At 34.2% G+C, this 21763-nt stretch overlaps 1 protein-coding gene across 3 annotated transcripts in view; it reads right to left on the bottom strand.

Annotated features, from left to right (window-relative positions):
* GAS2 (growth arrest specific 2) overlaps window positions 1-21763 on the bottom strand; it is a 124866-nt gene that overhangs the window by 64745 nt on the left and 38358 nt on the right. For all 3 annotated transcript variants that reach the window (XM_060018613.1, XM_060018611.1, XM_060018614.1), the window contains exons 4-5: window positions 13402-13543; window positions 2545-2608 (exon numbers count right to left, since the gene is read on the bottom strand). In XM_060018613.1, coding sequence (XP_059874596.1) covers window positions 2545-2608; window positions 13402-13543 — 206 coding nt within the window. The remainder of the gene's footprint in view (window positions 1-2544; window positions 2609-13401; window positions 13544-21763) is intronic.

Below are 21763 nucleotides of genomic sequence, written 5' to 3'. Positions count from 1 at the left end.
TTCATAAATGTATACTTATATCCAAACTCATCAAGTGGTTTGTATTAAATATGTACAGCGTTTTTTGTATGTCAACCGTATCTCAATAAAGTGGCTTAAAAAAAAAAAATCGGGCTTCCCTGGTGGTGCAGTGGTTGAGAGTCCGCCTGCCGACGCAGGGGACACGGGTTCGTGCCCTGGTCCGCGAAGATCCCACATGTCGCGGAGCGGCTGGGCCCATGAGCCATGGCCGCTGAGCCTGCGCGTCTGGAGCCTGTGCTCCGCAACGGGAGAGGCCACAACAGTGAGAGGCCTGCGTACCACAAAAAAAAAAAAAAAAAAAGAAATGGAGCAACCCAGAATCTCAGTTTTAAAATATTTGGGGAAAAACACACACAAAGCACTTCATATAATGCTTCACCTTCAAACTGACCAGGCCATTATGATTCCCTTTCATTAACCAAGATATTAATTTGTTTTATATACGATGGCAAGGGGCAATTCATGACAGACTCAGTAGCTGGAGGAAAGGTGATTCCTACGGGAATTTTGTCATTGGATAGCATGCCTTCTCCTTTGATGACTTGTCATAGTTAAAATGTTTAGTTCAGCAAGATTCCTAACAGTGTTCAGATAATAAAGAGTATAATTACAAAAAATAAAATAAATCCAGAAAATAGGTAAATAATGTACACCAAGCAAGAGGAAATGACAACTCCCAGCTAATTCTGTAGATAGCGCCACTCCTTTTTACCTCTATCACAACTTTCAGAATCATGATGCCTGTTTGATCCACATATTTAGGTTATCAAAGCACCAAAATAGAATCTGGCATTTCAGAATATTCTAATGATATAATTAAAATAACCAAGTAAACAAAAAGTTTTCTGCCTAATCTCCTATTACCCAGGAACTCTAGACAATCTTTCTTTTACTCTAGCATTTCAGGGGCAGCAGCTCATTTACTGAGATTTTACTTTGTGTGTATTCCTCCCTCCTGTATTTTTAATATCACCTTTCTTAGGGGATATCTGCTGAGCCCAAGGACTCAAGGCTGAGTCCTTTGACTCATAGCTGTTTGTCCTGCAGGTCAGAAGGCTTAAGCATGGTAGAGGAGTGGCTTAGCGGAGTCCTAAAAGCAATAGGTACCTTTGTCTCGCTCCCTCTCAGAACCCAAGAAAGTGACAGCATTGAAGGGGAATGGGGTCCTAAGAAACAGTCAGATACTATGAACTATCCCTGAGTAGTAGAGACCTGAGTGGTCAGAAGACAAGGGGACCCTCTCCAGAGGCTGTCACACAATATAGCTGGGAAAGGTGTGGGAGCAAGTAGGGACATCCCTAAATGTCTCAAATTGAATTTTTTCACTCCTTATTGAGTGGAGCCTCATTCTTATTTAATTCAAATTTTTAAAAATTAAAACAATCTCTCTCATCCAATTATTATGATAAAGTAAAATCCATACCTGATGAACAATTTGTTAAGATTATGTTGACTATGATGTTTTAAAGAACTTGGGGTTACTTCTGATTACAGTGAATTTTCCACTGGCTCAAAAAAAGGGCTATTCATTGGCAACAAGTTTTCTACCCATTGCTGTAATTTGCTGATGTGCTCACCTTGTCTTTTCTTTTCTTTATAGCTCTCCCTTTGAGAATTAACACCCAGAGCAAACTCTTACTTTGTCTTATTGGTTCATCTGATCTCAATGCTAGAAGTATAACCAGATCTGGATGAGAAATGAATTCTAATTAATTCTGAAGTTTTATTTTGCATCAAGATCTATTGAAACATTTATATCTTCATTTATAATTCTTTGGGCTTTATAAAACTGTCAGAAGCCTTGTTTGAGGATTTACAATGTAATAAGGAGAAGACATGAAACCAAATCAAGTCAGCTGAGCTAATAAAGTCCCTTCTCCTGCTTATTTAGCTACAGTTATGATTTCTACAATTACTTCTTGTTTTTCTTTTCTAGAAAAAAAAGATTCCAAAGATATCTCTACATATGAAGGATAATATTCTATCTTTTTCCAATCAAATTATGGAGAATAATTTTAAAACTATCCATCCACTCAGGAGTAGAAACCAAAAGAGTTGAGGGATGAGATGTTAAATGGGGAAAATGAGGAAAAAGGAACAAAAGAAGAGGCTGAAAATTATTAAAGAGTAAACAGGAAGAGAGGGGTGAAGGAGCTGAGAAAGAGAGAGAGTAATGGGAATAGACTTTCCACTAAGGAAAGCATAATTGTCACATACAATTTCATGTACAAGATCCTCCCCAGCCTCCCAAGAAAGAGTTGCAAGGAAAATGTATTCAATTAAAGGATATTTAGAAAATGCTTAAACACAGTGACTTTGACGATAAGGCCACGATGTTAAGAATATTGGTGGTCCACTTTTTTAGTTTGAACAATTGCTCTCAAGATGTTTATACTGATCATATTTGAAGGAGTTGCTTCTCAACACCTAGGTTAAACATCAGCGATGAAAAGGCAGCAAGCTTCTCAGCTGCTTGGATGCTGAGATGGTCAAGTCTTAAGTAGCGGCAGTAGTATGACCTACCTGGCTGCAATCCGGCCAAGCTCCAGCAAACAGAGACACACTTCTCTGGGTTGCTTGTGGAGGACTGAAAGACAAGACAAAGGTGGACACCTTTACCATAGAAAGGACAGTAAAGCAGCTCAATGGGGAGCAGGATGGACTCCCTCATCGCTCATGGTCCCAGTAAATGAGCTAGTCTTCATTCTGATATTCATAGAAACCATCCTATCCCACAGTACAGTTAGCTTTACTAAAGTCCTAAAGCAGTTTTCAAAACTCTTTGCCCAACTTCCTCCCTAAAAGCCATGAGTCTCAGGAATCCCACCCTGAAAATATTTTCTTCAATTAGTTAATATTTGTAAGTCAATATTGGAAACACATGTAGCTATAATTATGATATAAATAGTTGATGGATTACTTAAAAACAGACAGCAAACATAAGACTATGAAGCAAAGTCTGGTCTTTTAAAAATCCTAACTCTATCTTCACCAGTGATTTTAGCAGAAATAATGCAACGAATAAGGATTAAAAATTACACATCACGGTCCTTTGTTATCCTCCAAACAATAATGTCAAGTGAGCCCTCTGAAACTTGATGTCTTCTCCTAATGAAATTTGATTAAATGATACTTTAGAAAGAAACACTTTCAACGGACTGAATTCTGTAAATATGTACAAATATATACCATCAGCCAGTTTTGCCCATAAAATGAGCAAATTAGAAGATGGTTCTTTGCATTGATATTTCTTTTCTAATATAATATGATTACTTAATAAAGCTGCTTTATCAATTGCTCTGGACACATTCAGTAATGTTGACAAATCATACTTGCATTTGTCGAGCCTACCAGAGGAGTTGTACTGCTTATACTTTTTTCTTTTTAAACTAAGATTAGAGAATTTTTAAAATGTTATTATATACAGCACCTAACAACAGATATTGGGGGGAAAAGATTGAATTGAGAATGGTCTTTACATAGACACAATATCCTGATAAAAGAAAATACTAGCTTATTGATAAACATTAAGAAAAATAGCAATATTGCTTCAATTCTTAAACATAGAATTTTATAGTAATTTAATTTCCCAGCTTTATTCTATTCCCCCCACTTAAATATCTAATTCCTTCTCTCCACAGGTTATGGCGATGGCAATATTTGCCACTGACGCCAGAATGGAATTTGTTGGGAGTGTGTGGTGAATAGAAAAATACATTTACTTAGATTATAAAAGTATATGATTTCACTTGGCTTTAAACAAACAAAAATGTATTATCTTGCTATAAAATGTCATCTTTAAAGCTTTTAAAATAAGTTCTAATATCATCAGCAATGTTCATTAAAATAGAATTGATTATGGGAAATCTGAATTACAGAATCCTTCCATTCTTGGTAATATAAATTTGAGTTTCAGCTAACGCTTAGTGAATTGTCATAAAATCCAGGTTGGGGAAGTCTAAAATTACTTTTAACTAAAGGGCCTTAAAGCAAAGATATTTACTACCTCCAATTTCAAGTGTACCATTAGCTGACTCTGGCTAAATGATACAACTTTTGATATATTAAATCGACTTCAGTGCAATGAAATGTACGGACTGTAATATCACATAGGCACCAAATTCAAACAGAGAACAATAACAAAAATCATAAAACAAAAGCAAACAAATGAAAATCAATCTTCTTGTCTAGATAATCAGTTTCTTCTGATTTGGACTTTTTTTATCCTGTCCATGGTACAAAATAACAAACAGGAAAAAGGAATACATGAAAGCTGAAGTGAAGAAGATGTTTAAGGCCCTGCTAATACCCTCATCTTCAGTGAAAGCTGTGTGAAGCAAGTAGCTAAAGCTCAAGGAGACTTGGATACAATCTCATGGATTTTGTGATGGAAACAGTGTTAAAATATGAAAATTATTAGTGAACTGACCAAACTGTGCCAATATGCAGTCAACACCAACTCTAAAAGGCAACACCTGACTCAACTATCATGATTCTTTAATCAACGTATTGTACTTAATTTGAGAGTATGTAAGAATTGGAAGTAAATACCAATAGATACATTCAATGGAAAATAAAATTCATTCTGAAGAAAACAGTAATGTGGGTAATGTAAGAAAGACAATGTGATATGTAGGATGCATTGCTATTGTGTATTCAGCTATCAATTTAAAACAGCCTTTGCATGCCAACACTAAAATATTGAATCTACCATGGACTCATTAGAAAATCAATTTGGCAAACCGAAAAGTAACTGCATGATTCTCCTTTTTATATCCTTAACAGAACCAGCTTATAAAATTTAAGACAAATAAACATCTCACTCAGCATCATTCCTTAGGAAAATGATAATAGAAAGATGATGTTTTACTTCCCAGTTTTCTTGGAAGTGTTATCTTTAATAAAGCAATTGCTTTATTGCTTCAAAACACACCTATAATATTGTCTCACTTGTTAATGGCATTTTGAATATTGGGCATATCATGCCTGATCCATAATGGCCAAAAATACCATGTTTGATGACTTGTAAGCAATGAATGAGTTAAATCTGCAGAGAGGCATAACAGCACAATGACAAGAACAGAACAGAGTAATTACTCAGTAAACACCATGTCTCAAATTATCAAGGATGATGACAATTATGTCGTGATGATAATGGTTGTGACAATAAACTGAATAAAGGCTAAAATCTTACCTAGCATATTTAGAAAAGGCAAGAATTTAAATTATGTCAAAGTTTATTTAATTGTAAAAGCAAACACTCTTACCTTATTCTATAAAATTAAATTCAAGTGTCTTTAAGTAGTATCTACATTATACCAGAGATGTGACTGTGTTTGGTTTTTGCACTCAAGAAAGTTCTAAACTAAAGTTAACAGGTGGAAAGAGAATAGTGACCATGGGATTTGAGCCACAAAGATCTGGGTCTGAGTGTGAGCTCTAACATTTACTAGTTTGTTATTTTGGGAGATTATAAAATCTCAGTTTTCTGAGGGAAAATAATGGTGTGTATCTTGCAATATTTTTGTGCGGATTTAACACAATATTATTCGTGTTATTCCTAGCCAATGTTTGGCACATAGAAAAGAATTCCCAAGGTTACTTTTCTTTCTTTATTATTATTTTTGTTGTAAATTATTTGCTTAAAGATTATATTCATTTAGCTTAGTTAATATTAACACACTCTTTTTTTTTCCTATAAGCTTTTTTTGGTCTGTGCACCTGTCATATGTAAGCCACCATACTAAGCAGTGGAAGAAACTTCAGAATTAAAAAAACTACTATGGATAGATGTGTATAATTTAAAGCAGTTATTATAATGAGTGTATTTTGAATATTTTGTCATTTATATTATATCAGAAATAGTTAATTCTAAATTTAATCAAATTTAAGGTTAAGTAGGTCAATTTGGCCGGCATATATAGACAGATATAAAGGAGAGAGCCTATCATTATTATGGGTTTGTGCTAAGCATAAAACTTAAGTAACAATTACATTAGAACATGTCATTTTATAAAACACTAAACATCTTACTGTCAATTTTTCTGCATCTCTGGGAATAAAATAATTTAGATGAACCCATTTTCAATAAGTTACCTAAGTTGATTATATATTGTATATATGAATGCATGTTTTTGTCAGGATGATTAGAAAGACAATTTTTAGTATATTGCATTTGAACTAAAGCCTTTATGTTGAGTTGTATGTACTACTCATTTTAAAGACATTTTACTGACTTGTCTTTTCAAAAATATAAGGAAATTTATACTTAAATTGAGGTTTATGGTAGGAAACATTTTTTCACTCTATCATTACAATATTAATATGGTCTTTTGCTTTGAGTTATGGTTAGAAGGGGGGATCACTATGGCTTTCTTTCCTCTGAACAAATTATCTTTAAAACAAAAAGCTGTCTAGTCACTGGTGATTATTATGCAAAAGGTCTTATCATTGGAGGCTTCTTTTTAAATAATCAAAACTGTTTCGAAGAAAAGTATAAGGCAGAACACCTCTGGGAAAAGCAACATAGATCCCTGTTCAAAATATGTGGCAATCCTATAACCTAGATTCTGTTAAAATCTCATGGGCATCAAATGTCAAATGGAATGCTGCTAGCTCCAGGAATAGAAAATGAGACCTTCTGCTAAGGCAAGGGGTAGAGTTTTAATGTCACAGAATCTGCAAGGATAAAATGCATTAGACCATGAATGTATAGTTTTCCTATATATATTAAGTTTCAACAGATGGACAAAAAATGAAAATAAGAAAATTTCATTATCTATTTGGTTTATATACATTAGAGGCAATAGTATTCATTTTGGTTTTAAAGGAAACTATATTTTAGATTTATATTTAAGAAAATATTTGCAAAACTTTTATTTTTGACTGAATATTAAATTGTGAAAATATCATAAATTTAATAGCTTCCCACCTCCCCAGAGCAGAGAACAGATTCTCATACTCAGAAAGAGTGACATAGTAGAAGACATTAAACTAGATATCAGAAGAACTGGTTTTATTCTTTTGCTACTTAAGTGATGGTCCACAGACCAGTAACATTGGTATCAGCTGGGAGCCTGATAAAAATGCAAATTATTGGGTCCCACCCCAGATGTATTGAGCAAAATTTACATTTAAGCAAGGTTTCCAGGTGATGAATATGCACATTAAAGCTTGAGAATCATTATATTAATCAATGTTATGATTATTACAATAAACGTCAATTATAATTCTATATCTATTTTGGTTAAAATATTAAAATGTGATTTGATATATGGAACATGTTCTAGAAATGTTTAAGATAACGGTGATGATGATGATGATGATTATGATGATGAAGATGATGATGAATGGAGGAAAAAATAATTTGTGAATTGGATTAGCCCTTAATGGGTATTATGGGCATTTATCACCTACCAGGATCTATAAGGTACAAAAGTTGCCTCCCCAGAAAGTAAAGGGATGGCTGTCTACATCATGTCACTCCCAGAAAGTCACACGCAGAAATCCTTGAGTTTAAAGGTAGGGAGCAATAGGAATAGCAAAGAAATTTAGGTGCCTTAAAACTGATCTGAGGGAAGCTAAAGAGAAGAAAAGGCAAGCAAGAATAAACCTCACAAACTCAAGAATGCTGAGTGTGTGTGTATCCAAATTTCTCAGAATCACTGTTCGCATTTAAAACAGGATACAGCAGTCACATAATTCACATAAACAAAGAGAATTCATTCATAATCTCATCAGTGATGGAAGATGTATAGAATAAAATATAGTTAATTGCCTTTGCCACTAAGTCAAAAAATGTCCCAGAGCAAGGAGTGCCCTTTCTGTCTCTAGCACCCAGACCTTATGTGAAATTAATGGATTAAGTCACTATCACTCAGAGCAGCAATAGGAGTCAAGAGTCTCTTCTAATTTGGTTTTTATTTATATTTTACTTTTCCTTTTACTTGACATCATCATACGAACTTCTAAAATTAACTCATACGAAGCATAACTTTCTGTAACACAGGGATATGATCTTTGAAGGTTAATGAAGTTGAATTCAAATCCTAGCTGGGTCACTGAGAAGTTGTTAATATTGGGCAAGTTATTTAATTCTCTTGGTCCTAACCTAGTATTTTCATTATAAAATGGTGGTTGTTGGGAAAGTAGATATGATAGCACATGTGCACTGCTAGGCTACCCTTATTGAGCATATAACTATTGTTATTTAATATCGCACAGTGAAAATTTGATTCTGGGAAAGCTAAAAGGCTGTCCTCTTTCCTAATTCAACCCTGACTCCATCAAATCCTTGATACTGGGAGACATTTTGTTCTCTCAAGGTGTAAGCCATGGCCGCTGGGCCTACGCGTCCGGAGCCCGTGCTCCGCGGCAGGAGAGGCCACAACGGTGAGAGGCCCACATACCGCAAAAAGAAAAAACCCCAAGATGCTAATAAAGTACTTTATAAGAACAGGTGTCAAAAAAGCCAAAGTCTAAAATAAATTGTTCCTGGGGATGAAATAATGTGAATATAAATGATCCAGAGCTAATTTGGTATCCTGAAGTTGTTATTCTACATTAATATTAATAAAAGTAATATAACTTTTTTTCTACAGAAATACTCTTATAGTCCTCAATACAGACAACAACAACACCAAGGGATGATTTATCAAACACTGGAAGGCAGGCATAGATTCTTTTTCTGATGCAATATGTATAAAACAGAAAATGTTAATGTTTAAAAATCCACACACAATCCTTTTCACTTTTGTGCAACATCAGACCAATACTGTAGGTAGGTCAGTGCTTGACCAGTGTTCAATAGAACAAAGAATTGTATAAAACTACTCTTCAGAGTCATGCATCAAAAGAAGACAGTGCCACACAGCAAACACAAATACAAGAAATAAAAATAAAAAACAAATCACACACATTTGCATGCTAGCACAGCAGATAGCAAACCCTTTTCTTGCTGAGTAGATTCTTTCTCAGAGAAATAGATGAAGAATAGTCACTGGCCTCCAAATCCTATAATCATCCAATAACATAATAATATTGACACAATTACAGCAAGCAAAAAAATGTGCATTTTTCAAATATTCCCTCCCCCATCCTTTTATCTTTTTCCATCTTCCAGCTCACCGGAATGTACATAAGTAAAGCAAAATAAACAAAGCTCTGAGGAAAAAATTAAGCTAACTTAACAATTTCTAAATCAGTGGGCTAAAGTAAATTACAAATAATAAATCCTCCATGCAAGAGTATCACTAATTTAAGGAAATAGTTTCTACTTAAAATATCCTAGAAAAAAATCATATAGGAGCATCAATTTTAGGGCTCATAACTTAAAATTTTTTTAAATTGAGAAAAAGTCATAGATATTTGGTTCTAATATAAAACAGCCCTTATAATACATTGATATATAAAATATACTGATGTATAATATACTGATGTCAATAAATCTCTATGCACCTTGGTTCAAATTATCTTAATATAAATAAAATTGTTCATGTTTCAGATTACATGCCACACCTGTTTACGGTCTAAAGTGTGTTAATAGAGAACTGAAGAAGAAAATGATATTACTTACAACCTAATTACTATTTATCTTACTTTCAGATTCTGAATATAGTATTTTTTTTGATATTTACTAATGTAAATGCTGAGACCTCATGTTCATATTATATCATAATTTTCCCATATTCTTAGTCTCAAAAATATTATGAATATTATTTTTGCTTGGTATCTATGAATGACTACAGTTTAAGCTACCACCAAATAGATTCATTTCATCCCCTTTTTTACTCTTATAAAAAATGTTTCAATGGACATTCTATTGCTTATCTGTACTTACTTCCTTCAAATAAACTTTTAGAAGTAGAACAACTTGATAAAAAGATATGAGCACTGACCTTACATAATGTCAAACTGCCCTCCAAAGAAGGCATGCCAACTTCCAGTTTTTTTCCAGCAACGTATAGAAGATCCCACTTTCCCCTATACTCAGCACTAAATATAAAATTGTTAATCCTCACTAATTTTTCATAGTTTTTATTTGCATTTGCCTTATTACTAAGGTGTCAAACATTTTTATCTCTGTTTTGGGCTTTTATAAGTCTTATATGAATAAGCTGTTCATGATATTTATCCATTTTTCTATTGTCTCACTTCTGAAACACTATTCTGAGATATTAGTAAACTTATAATCCAAGAACTGATGTTTGACAGAGGAAAAATTCTCTCTCAAGAATGTCTTAGAAGGTAAATGGAAGGTTACACCCTGTATGTGATTGCGTCATGTGGCATAGAAAGTTATCTGCCGAGAATCAAAACGACAAGCACGAGAGAAGCATATGGAATAAGATGCTGTCTATACTCCCTAGTTCATCCCTGGCATCCCTTCCCCACCCACTGAGATTTCTTGTCATTAGCTGTTGTGGAAAGAGAACAGATAGAGTGAGTCATGAATTAAGATCCTCCCGCAAATAATCGTACCAAAAAAGCACTGCAACAGAGGGTAACGTATCAGTTGCCACAAAGATAAGAATGCTTTATGCAGGCGAAGACCTTTGAAGAGCTAAAGACAGAAGCCTCTTGATACACATTCAGTACAATGATCTACTTTATCATTCATTCAAACAGATTTTTCCCCTTCATCAGGGCATCTTGTCCTTTTATTTGGTGTTCAAAACACCAGGACACAAAGGATGCTCTTCATCTTGTGTGCTACTGAAATGAAATCTTGAGGTAGGGAAAAAAGAAAACACCCTTGTCCTAAATTCCCTTTCAAAAGTGAAGTGTGAAAAGACATCAAGCAGAGTACACAGTATTATTGTTGCAAGAAAGTCAATTCTGCAAGTGCAGCGGCTCAATCACTTCCTCACTCACAAGCGAATAATAAGAAAAATCCAAGGAGAATGGGTTCCACCTGGGGAAATGGAATTTCTCATTGGGCTTCCTCCTGATTATCATTAACATCTATGGGTACAGCTGTTTCCTTTCTCTGAATAATCCTGAAGTCAATGCTATAGTATTGGCTCCCTTCTTCCATCTCCACAGAGCCTATTGTACATCACCTCATGCCCTATTCTGAGCAGCAGATATTTCAAATTTATCTTTTCATTGAGCAGCAAACTAGAAAGTCTAACTATTTGATTTGGTTTGGTACTGAGAGGATTCAAAATTATTTTAAAAATTTATAGCCTTGAAAATTTGGTCTTACTAAACCTTCTTGGCTATATAAATACATTTTAATTGCAAGGTATAAGTGAAGTTATACTGTAGAAGGTAACCAGAATCAAAGATATTTTAACAAACTACTCAACAGTTATGACATATAAATTATCATGTATTTAATTTTTATATAAAAATTTCTTGTTTATAAAGTCAGCTTTTTTCAAACAGGGTGAAGAACTCGACCATCTAAAAATTCTTCATGACATAATTTTATAAGCTACAGAGTATGTATTTATATACCAGGACCATTGTTACATGAGCTGCTTTATGCTTTATTGTTTCAAAATAAAATGTATTATTTATTACCTGAATGGGGTTTTAAAAAGCCATCCAAGCTTCTTGGAGTCCAACTGAAAGTTTGGTTAGTTCAATTAACAAAAGAACTCATGAATAGTAAGAAAATTGAGACAAGACCATATTTACATTCAGAGCTCCTAGTAGTCCACTTGGCCTACAGTAGTCACTGAAAAAATGCTTTTTTTAATGGAAACCTGTGTAGTAAACAAATTAACAAAAAATAAAGCAGTTTCCCCATGTGGCAGTTCTTCAGCAATGCAGGGGCACTCCAGAATTTTAAATCATGATGTTATTTGTCCACACATAAAGAGTGTGCTTCTTGTGACTAAGATTTGAGTTTTTAAAATTTATATATATAAAAATGTGTGTGTGTGTGTGTGTAGACACACACTCAGACATTTACTAGATCTTTCAAGGGTTTTTTTCACAACTCATCCACGTGCATAAACCTATAAACATGAAAGTTAAAATCTATTTGTAAAATTACCACTGCACTGAAAAAGAATTATATCCATACATATCCTCCACCAACTTCTTTTTACTTTGACATGAGGAAATGGTAAGAACACTCAAAGCTCACATATACAATGAGCATTCATAGAGCACACTGTTGTATACAGTATGCTTCTGTGCAATTTTTCTGGTTAAATTTTTCTTTCAGGTACAAAATGTTCTCCTAGTCTAAGTTCATGTTATTCTCTTCTCTGTTGGGAGACTTCTCAGAAATTTGATGACAGTATTTCCATATCACATCAACTCCTCTTAGTACAAATACAAGTTTCCTTAACCACATAAAATGAGTAAGACTTTAGCTGCTCTACCATCAATTTCCTAGGTTCAGCAGGGGAATGCTGTTTTGTGAGGTCTCAGGGCAAAGTGTATTCTCATTGTTCAGAAGGCAGTTTGTATACTTGCTCTCTCTGAAGGATGCTCAGCTTACTGTGATGTTAATATTTGTATTACGTGATTTTGTGAATTGATTTTTTAAAGCCTCAGGTAAAAGAACCAAAGCATTTTTCCCCCCTAAATGTCTCCTTTCTTCACTTAGTTCCACTTTACTAGAATTGGACTTTAATTCCAATACTTTCCATAGTAGAGTTCTACTGGGGTAGATCTTATATCGAAGGTTTGAACATTTAAGGGTATCAAGTAATGTCAAAACACTGAATAATCCAATGTATGTTTTCTCCCAAGGAGATACAAAACTATGGTATGGAAGTGGACTTGCCAAAATTCAATCATAAAACAAAACAAAAACCCCACAATTATCTGGGTAGGCCTAGGCACTAACGTATCTGTCTCTTGTTCCATTGTCTCCAATGATCCTAACCTCTTGCTTGTTTGCCTAATTTTTAACTAGCTAAAAAATAAGTTTCATTATCTAAAAATAAGCTTAACTAACTAAAAAAATCAGTTTCAAGAAAGATAGAACTTATGAGAGATGGTGTTTTCATACTTTTGTAGAGGTGAAAAGACGAAAATGCTCTTGATGGAGGGCTGGAACCATATATAGCTACCCTTCTACTCCAGGTAAGAGCCTGGTGGTAAAACTTAACCCTACATTTTCCAAATATCCCCCAATTTTGCATTGTATGTACTTATTTTTAACCAGGAAAGGATTCTGCTACTTAACGTTCCTGTTATTTTATGCACAAGGTGACCAAGATTAAGAGGGTGAATTTTTCTACCTTCAAAGACTCAAGTTTACAAAAAAACTGCAAGTTTACAACAAACTACAATTTTTTTTTAAAGTTAACAAAGCATGAAATGACATCACACAAAAAAAGTTAGGCTTGAGAGTTATACAGACAAACAATAATTTTAATATTATATCAGCTAAAATTCTGAAGGAAATGTACATACCCAAACCTTCCGATTCAAACAGACATGTTTCATCTACCCCTAAATCTCGGCACCAGGATAAGAAGTTTGCTGTATTGTCTCTGGCAAAAAAGGATCCTGAGGGTGCACTGGCCTTGCATGGAATCTTCTTTAAGGGCAGCTTCTGAAAAACAAAGAAATCTCACTCTGGTGGAATATCTGGCAGTCATCACAGTGACACGTTAAGTGTACATTTATGATTTCAACAAAACGCTTTGGTACAATCTTATGTCAATAAATAGGTTTGTAAAGAACTATAGGAAAGGACATGAAACTCAAATGAAACTTAGTTCTTAATTAAGAGACTAGGAAAATCTGTGCCTGTAAACATATACTTACCTTTTTAGTATCTAGAAGTAAACATACATAAATCCCTTCCCTGGCTCAGATTGCCTCTTTTCTTTCTCTTCTACTATTTTTTTTTTTTTGGCCTTCTCTTTCATCTAAGTATTCTGTCAGTATTTCTCATAAAGTATGTATAAATGAATTTCTCACTTGTGAAAGAAGAATGAAACACAAATGCAGTATATGAATATAGATAAAATGTAACACACACACCTGCATTTTTATGTGTATACATACGCACACACAATAAAAATTACAATAGAATTATAAAGTCAAAAGAAAGCAGCAGAATTGTCTAACATCCATAATTCTCTATCACCAATATAAGAAAAGGAAATATTAAAATTTTTTATCTTTTAACAATAACATTTTACCATCATTCTTCCAGACTATTTCCTTTTAAACCATAGATTATTGCTCTCTTATGTAATATAAAAATAATTCTGGTTGGATTTCTGCTATCTGACCTTGAAACATGTTTACATTCTGCATCATTTCTCTTCCAGGATAAGAAAATGCTTAAGAAAAGGGAGTGTGTGAACCCGGATAGACTTTTCTATTATCAGCCTCATAAAATTTTAGCCCTGGAAATCTCCCTTACCATACCAAATGTTATAAAGAGTTGTGTGAGGTTTTTTCCTTTAATAGAATATAACCAGTTTTCACGGCATTCCATGAAGTCACAGAATGTGATTCTATGTGATGTGAAAGATTGAGCCAAGTGTTTGGATGATCTGGGCTAAACAGAGCTTTGCCTCTGAGAGCAAAAAGATCAAGGGAGAAGCATTTTGTGATTTCAATTCACAGATAGGTTATTTCCTCTATTCTCTGTGAACAAGAAAATATAAACAAAATGTTGTGGATTGTTGAGGTCATTTACCAAGATGGTTATCAAAAAATGAAATAGTGGTCTTGGTGTACTGGTGAAGCCTACTATCATCAAACTATTACTAGGGCTTTTTCTGTCCAGGGATTTTATGGCTACATAACTAAAATATTCAGTTACTACATCACTCAAAGACTGTGTCTGTCCAATAGCAAAGATCCATCTCTTTGTTGCTGACTGAATTTGTTTTAGGCTTAGACATAAAAAAATTTTTGCATGAATACACATATATTTATATATACATATAACAATACCCCTTAACCAATTTGGTTAAGTAGTGGTTTTCAAAGAAATGCTTTCCTATATGAATTGTAAAAAACAATAAGAAGTAGCATAGTTTAATGTCCCCTTTATAAAATATTCATGAACATCAATTAGTCAATATTTATTAAACTTAAAAATCATATATCCCTAAATCTAGCAATTTACTCCTAAAAATATATCTTGCAATATAATAGTATTATTACTTCAAAACATATGGACAAGTATATTTGTTGCAACACTGAATAGGAAAAAAATAGACATAGAATGTGTCAAGAAAGGGCTGGTTGAATAATATAAAGTATACAAATACAGTGGAACTCTGTGCAATAATTTAAAAAGAATAAGATAAATATATATGTGTTGGACCATAAAAGTGTGCAGTATATACTCTTAAGCAGAAACCAATAATTTGCAAACACATATATACACTACAATTTCATTTTATGATGTGTGTGTATGCACATACATACTGGTGCATGTATATGTACATACACACACAGTATAGATGGTCATATATAAAGTTAAATTGCATATAAATATGTTGTATTATAAATATGAATATTGTATTTATTTATATAACATGCATTTAGGAAGAATTCAAGGAGGACATCCATCAGATTGATAGTAATTACCTTTGAGGAAGGTGATTGATGCATAGAGAATCATTTGTATCTTAATTTACATAATTCCAAAATATGTAGTAGGATTTTGAGTGACTTTTACATTTTATCAATATTTTCCAATTAAATAATCAAATAAGGTAAATCATGTCAGCCAAAACATAACAAAAAGATCTGCTGAAAAAAAGTCTTCAAGAGGTGACTGTAAAGCTTCTTTATGATGCAAATAGGAAAAGAACATAAACAGAGTCAAACACTAAGCCATTTTAAAATCTACCACCTCTATCCCTGGGTGGGGAAAAAAACCCTTCTGAAACCACTTCAAACTGATGAATGAGTTTGCACACTTGCACACAGGAACTATAACCTAGGAACTATAAAATACTTGACATATATAAGGGCATGCCAAAGGACATGAGGTGCATGGGTTTCATGGCAAAAAGGAATACAATATCCAGATTGCACCAGAGAAGCTAGATTGATTTGACACTTAATCCACCAAGGGACATAGCTCATAGCTTGTAGAATCCAATATTATTCCTGGCTGCATACCAACCAAAAATCAAAGGGTCAACAGTCTTCCCAAGGTTGCTGTGCCATTTATACATAAGAGTCTTAGAGCAGATGTCATATTTCACTTGAATTAAAGAATACATGATTCGATAATATCAGTACTCAATACCTTTGGAACTTATAAATATTTTTTGACATATTTTACACAAAAATATTCATAAAGTTCCAAAAACCTTAGCAATTACTGTATATCTCTCCAAGTTCTGTTATTTTTAAAAAATTATTAATTTCTCTAGGTTCTCATGAAAATCCTAGGAAAAATGACAGCTCTGAATCTCTTCTTTAGTATCAGTAAATAAAATAAAAGCAAATTGATGTACTGAATAAAATCAGCTTTCACCTTGCCACAAAAATCTTGAAGAAGAGGTTTAGAATAGAGAGCTGTCTTGAGTAATTATGACAGTGTCTACTTGAATAGCTAAAAAATTGACCACAGATAAGGAGAGGAATACTTCAGCTGTAAAGAACTAGGGATTCAAAAGAGAACCTCCACATATAGCTCAACTTCCATATTAGTTTTCCCTTTACTGCTTAACTCTCCAAAGAACTCCTACGGCATTTAAATACCATCTCTAATTATTTACTCAGATGAGTTTTTCCCGACAATGCTGCTATATATTATGTCCTCAGAACCTGATTGATGAATACACGAATGAATGGTTAGATTTGACCCCTCACACTAGATCATAATCAACGTGAGGGCAGGAGCAAACACTCTGCCTTAGAGATTTTACATCTCCAAGGGACATGTTTCCAGGGCCTTCAAAATTCACTAAATTTATAGTACACATAAAATGCTTCCCATAAATTAAGAAAAGTATAACTGAAAAATATAATAAAACCTTTGAACAGTTTTCGAAAGTTACTGAATATGGAATGAGTTGAGAATAGTTGCCAAGCTGAGCTGAGATCCGGTAGAAATTTAGGCTTGCTTACTCACTAGTAAAAGTCATGCTACCGTCCTCCAGCCTCCATGGTATAGGTTTCAATATTTTGTGTTAGCAAAAGGAGAAATGACTACCAATAAAACATTAGAATCATGTACAAGTAGGATACATGTTAATTTTTCTTTCTTTTTTTAAAAATGAAATGTAGTTGATTTACAATGTTGTTAGTTTCAAGTGATTCAGTTATCTCACATACACACACACACACACATACACACACACACACACACACATATTCTTTTTCAGATTCTTTTCCCTTATAGGTTATTACAAAATGCTAAGTATATCTCCCTATGCTATCCAGCAGGTTGGTTATCTGCTCTATGTATAGCAGTGTGTATATGCTAATCACAAATTCCCAATTCATCCCTCTCCCCTCTTCCCCCCTGGTAATCACAGGTTTGTTTTCTATGTCTGTGGGTCTATTTCTGTCTTGCAAACAAGTTCATTCGTATTATTTCTTTTTAGATTTCATGTTAATTTTTCTAATATTGATAGTCTAATGTTTATCCTTTTATCTCTCAGCGGGATTAACCTAAGTTATATATTCTCAGCCTCTATACTAATACTTGTGAACTGAATGATGAACATACAAGAGAATGGATGGTTTGAAATCTGAAAGTGTCCTCCCCATTCCCTCAAAGCAACAACCAAATTATGTTGAAATAAAAAGAAAGATTTTTAATTTACTTCTAAAATCTTTTAATTCAATCCATTACCTCTTAGGTTAATCACCTGCTAGGGTTTGGAATTCAATTACCTGAGTTCAAACTCAGCTATGTCACCTTCTTGCTATGGTACTTTGGACAGATTACTTAATGTTTCTGTGCCTCAGTCTCATACTTAATGTTTCTGTGCCTCACTCTCAGCTTCTATTCAACGCACATAGAAAAAAAAAATGCATCTCATCGACTATGTGTGAGTGCAAATTAAATAATATAATTCAAGTGTAGAAGTAAGTGTTCAATAAAGTTATCATCACTGCCATCAATGCAAGTAAAAATATATTGAATTGCCTATGATTTCCTTCTCTCATATTTTCTTGAAAACATTTCATTTTTTCTTCTGTTACAGGTACAAGAATTCAGAAAAAGATTGGCAAACAATTTATTTCTATCTTTGCCCTAAACTTAAACGTCACTTTTAAAATAGCTTTCCGATAGAACTTTCTGTGATAATAGAAATGTTCCATATCTGTGCTACCCATTATAGTAACCACTAGTGGCATGTGGCTATTGAGCATTTGAACTGTGGTGAGTGTGACTGGAGACTAATTTTTAAACTTTATTTCTTTTTAATCAGTTTACACTTAAATAGCCACATGTGGCTTATGGCTATCATATTAGGGCATTCATAACAGGGAAAGTAAAGCCATTATTTGGGGGTTTAGAGAGTCCAATACTTAACCCCTTGACTACTTTGTCTCTAACTAATAGTGTCCCCATGTCTTTCAAGTCCCTCAAATCCAATAGTTCCCCTGGATATAGTTACTGAGATGCATAACTATGTTGGTCATTTAGAAAGAGTTTACTTATGTGCTGCAGAGTACAGCATGTGTATGTCCTAGTTATGGTGTTGTGGGTGTTACAGCTTCAGAAGGGCAGTAGTGACTAATTCTATTTATATTACTTAAAATAATCTACACCTAGAGAACCACGATATTATTTATCATTATACTGCCACAGTGTCAAATACAGTGCTTCACACATAAGCAGTCCTGACTTCTTGTTTTCTGAATCTTATGGTAGATGGGGAAGGAATGAATTAACATTGTGAGTGCTTACCGCACTCTAGGCACACAAAACATATACTTTCAGATAGATTATCCTCTTTAATTCTCAAAAAATAATGCCATGAATTAGGTAGATAATAGTATCTCCATTTTCCAAGATGAAAAAACTGAGCTCACACATAGTTGAAATCGAATCATTCAGTCTCTTACACCCGTACACTTCTAACTGCTCCATGAAAGCTCACCATTGCCTGGAATTTAATATATTTCAGCATTTGATTTATTTCCCAAGGTTTTAGCCAGGTAACATTACAATAAAGAAATACGTATTTTCTTTCACCTATTAAACCTAGAAAAAATGGAGAGAATGGCATCTTTAGTTCTCCATAGGCAGTGAACTGAAAATTTAATGTTAGTAGTTTATTTTTTTTACTTTACTAGTAGTTTAAATAATCCATTCTTCACAAAAGTTTGAGATAAAATACTCCCCTTGACTACATCAAGTAGACATTTCAGCTATGAAACAGAAGAGATATATAAAAGAAGAAATGGAAATTGGCAGGAACTAATATCTTCCCTTTTCCAAAGGGTATATAGAATGTACTTTCAAATATGCAGGCAATGGGCTTCCCTGGTGGCGCAGTGGTTTGAAGTCCGCCTGCCGATGCAGCGGACTCGGGTTCGTACCCCGGTGCGGGAGGATCCCACATGCCGCGGAGCGGCTGGGCCCGTGAGCCATGGCCGCTGAGCCTGCGCGTCTGGAGCCTGTGCTCCGCAACGGGAGAGGCCACAACAGTGAGAGGCCCACGTAACGCAAGAAATAAATAAATAAATAAATAAAAAGAATTACTAATATTGTAATGTCAACCAGGAGTTACAAACTCAAAGGCCCAGAAGTCAGGCAGATTAAATAACAGAACAAAGTGGCTAGCACTAGGGGACTATAAGAAATGGTGGCAATTGTGGAAAACTAAAGAGCTCATGCCATGTCCAGGAGGGGCAGCCATATTTATTTAGTTCTAACTCAATGTTTCCATAAAGAAATGCAGTTCCAGTGTTGCTGGATCTTCCAGTTTCTCAGAAGAATTTGGAAATCTGGATATTTTAATGTGAAAGTCCCCTGAGTTTGAACAATTGGATCTATAGGCAGCTCTATGTGGTTGCCAGTTTACAATCTCAGTGTTCATATGGGGAATAATAAAAAACAAAAATAACATTTTAAACTAAGAAGTAGTTTAAATTACATGCACACTTTGGAAAAATAACTAGGTCATTTGTTGTAGAAGGTGTAAAGGAATAAAAATTTTTTAGATAATTCTACAGAAGTAAAAACCAGTGACTTCTTTTTCTTCTGTCACTTCTTTTTTAATTGCAACACCTCTAAATCACAGCTATAGTAGTCAGACTTGAAAGAATGAGGTTTGAATGGAAGGAAGAGAAACATTCTGTGAATATGAAAGATTTCTTAGAGGAAGCAAGTGTTGGATACCAGGTGTGACAGTCCCTCAGTCTTAACAAAATTAATGGTAATTGTTAATTAGTAATTAATTATAGGAACTCAAACAAATGATGATAGTTGATGATAATTAAAAAAAATGTTTTTGAGAATGTATGTCAGTTTTCTGTGACCTTTCTACAGATCAAGAAATTACCTTAAGGAAATAGTCAGGAAAATTCTTTTAAAATGTATCTTGAAATTTTCCTTTCCAACAACATTTTATACATTCTAAGGTGCAATAACTTATGATACTGGCAGCAAATTTTGAGTTCACAGGGTCACTGATTCTAATATTTTAGTTAAAACTACTTTTAGTACCCATCTGTATAATATCCAATAAAGAAAAGCATTTTCAAAGGTCCAAAGATTGCCTTATGGATGGATTCCAGGAAACTCAATTTATTTTAGTGGCTAACTGATTTCTAAACACTTTTTGAGCAGACTTTTTTTTTTGTAACTCCATGGGACTGCACCTTGTAAATGCCCATCAATTGACTAATGATAGCTCCATAGATGCTCAGTAGTTTGAAACACAGGGATGTTAAACTTTTAGTAATTCAGAGAAAAGGCTTAAGCCTTGAAACTGCAAATCACTAGCAGTAAGGCCGTGACAAAAAAATGGCTATTTATTTAACCTTTTGGAACCTCAGGTCCATCATTTGTAACTTTTTACGAGAATTAAATGTTTGGGAAAGTGCCTAATACCAATCCTAGACCATAGTTTATCTCCAATTAATGTTACTTTTTTTTCAAATACATGTCTACTTTCAGTCTATTTACAAGAAATACCCTGATGAGAGTTGAAAAACAGATACATCATCACATCTGTACTTACTATAATAAGCTCACAAATACATAGAAAAAAACAAAAGACATGCTTTATATTTATATGGTGATATAATTCCAATTTGTTTTTATCCATCCTCTAATTTTGTTCATCATGCTGTGCATTCATCTTCGTACTCCATACTCTAATCACAGTGGACTTTCTGAAAGGCAAATTTAGCTTCCCAGTGCTTTTAGGATAAAGACAAAGCTCCTTATAATATGGCTTCCACAGGTTGTATTAGCCTGGTTCCTCCCTACCGACCTAGCACCATGGTCCTTCACTATCTTCTGTAGCCACAGGAGCTTCTGTTCCCACTCCTGCATTCTCCCGATGCTCCCTCCCACTGCACAGCCCTTACAGAGAACTGTCCTCTCTGCCCTTCCCATAGCTGTTTGCGCAAATACCTCCCAATCCCAGATGACAGATCACTTACCCCCAAACACCACCCCTCAACACTTCTTTATAATTGCTTAAAATCCACAATGTTCAAGGGCTCCTGCTGCCATGTTCCTGTGTGAGATTAACTGATTAGCAACTATCTCCCTCAGGACGGTTTAGTTCCATGAGGAATGGAACAGTGTCTGGTTTTGTTCACCATTTTATCCCCAGCACCTACTGAACAGTATTTACGGAATATTTGTTGGATAAAT

This window comes from Delphinus delphis, chromosome 8, assembly GCF_949987515.2.
Source record: "Delphinus delphis chromosome 8, mDelDel1.2, whole genome shotgun sequence".
Lineage (NCBI taxonomy): Eukaryota > Metazoa > Chordata > Mammalia > Artiodactyla > Delphinidae > Delphinus > Delphinus delphis.
Note: the sequence above shows the minus strand (reverse complement) of the source record. Positions and strands in the feature narration are given on the sequence as shown.